Genomic DNA, 2,137 nt, shown 5'->3' with positions numbered 1-2,137 from the left:
GGCTATCGTAACAATTCCCTGCTTCATTACCAAATACCCATAGCCAGGGTAAAATGCTGGGACTTGGAAGCGGACATTAGATTTGCCCTTGAGACAGCCGAAAACTGTTCACGGATTGCGGACTCGAAAATTATTATAATGAGAAGGCATTAACGTAATGGCATCCGGAGGTCACGATCATGTGCTCTGCGCGTGAAATTCGGAGCTGTTCAGCGTCGTGTAAAAAAAGAATAAATAAATAAATAAAATCACATCGTCCCCTGCCAGTGCTTGGTTTAATTCTGAAATTCCTTTTGCATTCGTGAACGATACCTCACTCACGGTTTGATACAGCGCGACATTATTTTGGCAAATACTTCTCTGATTTTCCATTTCAAGCTTTTGTAGAGTACACCCTTAACGTTTTGCCGCTTTAACAAACTCAAAATAGCAACTAATCACAACCTCAAAAGTGATCTAAATATCAAAATTGAAGAAGACAGGAGAAAAGGTAGTCACTTTTTGGTCACCGTCGTAAGAAACTTCCAGTAAATCCACGGAAAGAAATTCAAAGCAGCTGATAGCTCCCGGTATGGAAGAGCTCTTGAATACCAGTGTAGGAACATTCATTCATATTTCAGAAGCTGAATGGGCTACAACTTCTTCCATCACTCATACATCCCGTAGTCGGAGCGGAATTCCGTTTTATCATCGCGTCGTTGTGGCGCTTTGTCTGTGCCTTGTCACCGCTGTCGGTTTTCTGGGCAACTCCCTGGTGTTCACGTCTGTAGCGTTTTGTAAGAAGCTCCACACAGCCACGAACGTCCTTATCGTCAACCTGGCCATCGCCGACTTCTTGACCTGCGTGTGTCTGCCTTTCCTCGTGATCGGTCTCGTCAACCGTTCCGGCGAGTACCCGCTACCCGACGTCGTCTGCATCGTGACAACAGGGTTACTCTTTTCGTGTTCCGGGGCAGCCATCCAGACACTTGCTGCAATATCCATTCTCCGATGGTACGTAATCACGAAAGGTGTTCGTGGTCGACGAGGTTTCAATGAACCGAAGAAAGCGATTGCTTGTTCGATATTCACATGGGCAACGTCGATTATATACGTGGTCGTTCCGGTTCTCTTCGGAGTCGGTAAACTTGGCTATTCCAGGTTCTACTCGCTGTGTTCCGTGACGGATTCAAATCGCTTGGTTCACTATTTTGTTCTTATCCAGGGAAGTGTCATCATTCTGACCCTGATCGTCACGGCCGTATTCTACGCCCGCATTCTCGTCTTCGTTGTCAACCACGGTCGCAGTTTTCGCTCTAAATTCCCAGTGGTTGACCGCGAGATTCGTTCAGGGACTGGAGGATGTGGAGCCACCAAGGGGCACTTTAATTTCAATGCAGCATTGCAGGAGAGGGAGGTGAAGATCACCAAAAACTTGTTCACCATCGTCTGCGTGGTCGTCGTCTGCTTCCTACCGAGCGGGGTCAATTTTGCGATTCCTGGAGCAAGCGTCCTGACCCTCTATGGGTCGATGATGATGATGGCCAACAGCGCCCTGAATCCTATCATATACGGCTTGAAACATCCGAACTTTCGTGACGTCTTCGCCAAGATCATACACTGTCGTCTGTCCGATATTCCGGAACCCAGCAGACGCCTTTGCTTCAGATTCATGAAACCTTAGGTTTGGATACTTCTTACCGCCTCAGCACAATTATAAGCAGACACCATCTCTACCAAAACTACACCAATCTACATGTTGAATTAGCGTTCCCAGTAATTGTCGGAAGTGTTGTGAGCGATAGAATTGAAAGTTCTACAGTCACCATAAACTCCTTAACTCCATATTTAATATATGAATTAAAAAAGAAAAATAAAACTGTCAAGCATCTGGAAAATTTATGGTACCCGTGTTGTTATGCCGCAGACTCGAGTCCTACATGTATCTGAGTGAAAATATTTTGTAGCAGAAATTTCGTCATTATTTTTGGTTACAAAATCGATGGGAAGCTGTGATACGATGAAGTCATTAGCTGGAATATTCATTACTGCTGTTAAAGCACCTTTTGTTTTGCACACAAAAATAGAGAATCATTGAAATGTCATAACTTTCTTACTGACAGCCCCATTTAGATAGGATATTTTTTTTTTCCGGCGT

At 44.7% G+C, this 2,137-nt stretch overlaps 1 protein-coding gene across 1 annotated transcript; it reads left to right on the top strand.

The window, feature by feature from the left end:
• Positions 1-571: 571 nt before the first annotated feature.
• LOC140226636 (melanopsin-B-like) lies at positions 572-1,663 on the top strand. Its single transcript, XM_072307080.1, has one exon. It carries the CDS (start codon positions 572-574, stop codon positions 1,661-1,663), a length of 1,092 nt encoding a protein of 363 aa, XP_072163181.1.
• The last annotated feature ends 474 nt before the right edge of the window (positions 1,664-2,137 follow it).

The sequence above is a fragment of the Diadema setosum genome, chromosome 3, assembly GCF_964275005.1.
Source record: "Diadema setosum chromosome 3, eeDiaSeto1, whole genome shotgun sequence".
Classification (NCBI taxonomy): domain Eukaryota; kingdom Metazoa; phylum Echinodermata; class Echinoidea; order Diadematoida; family Diadematidae; genus Diadema; species Diadema setosum.
The sequence above is the reverse complement of the archived record's forward strand: the minus strand, read 5'-3'. Positions and strand labels throughout refer to the sequence as shown.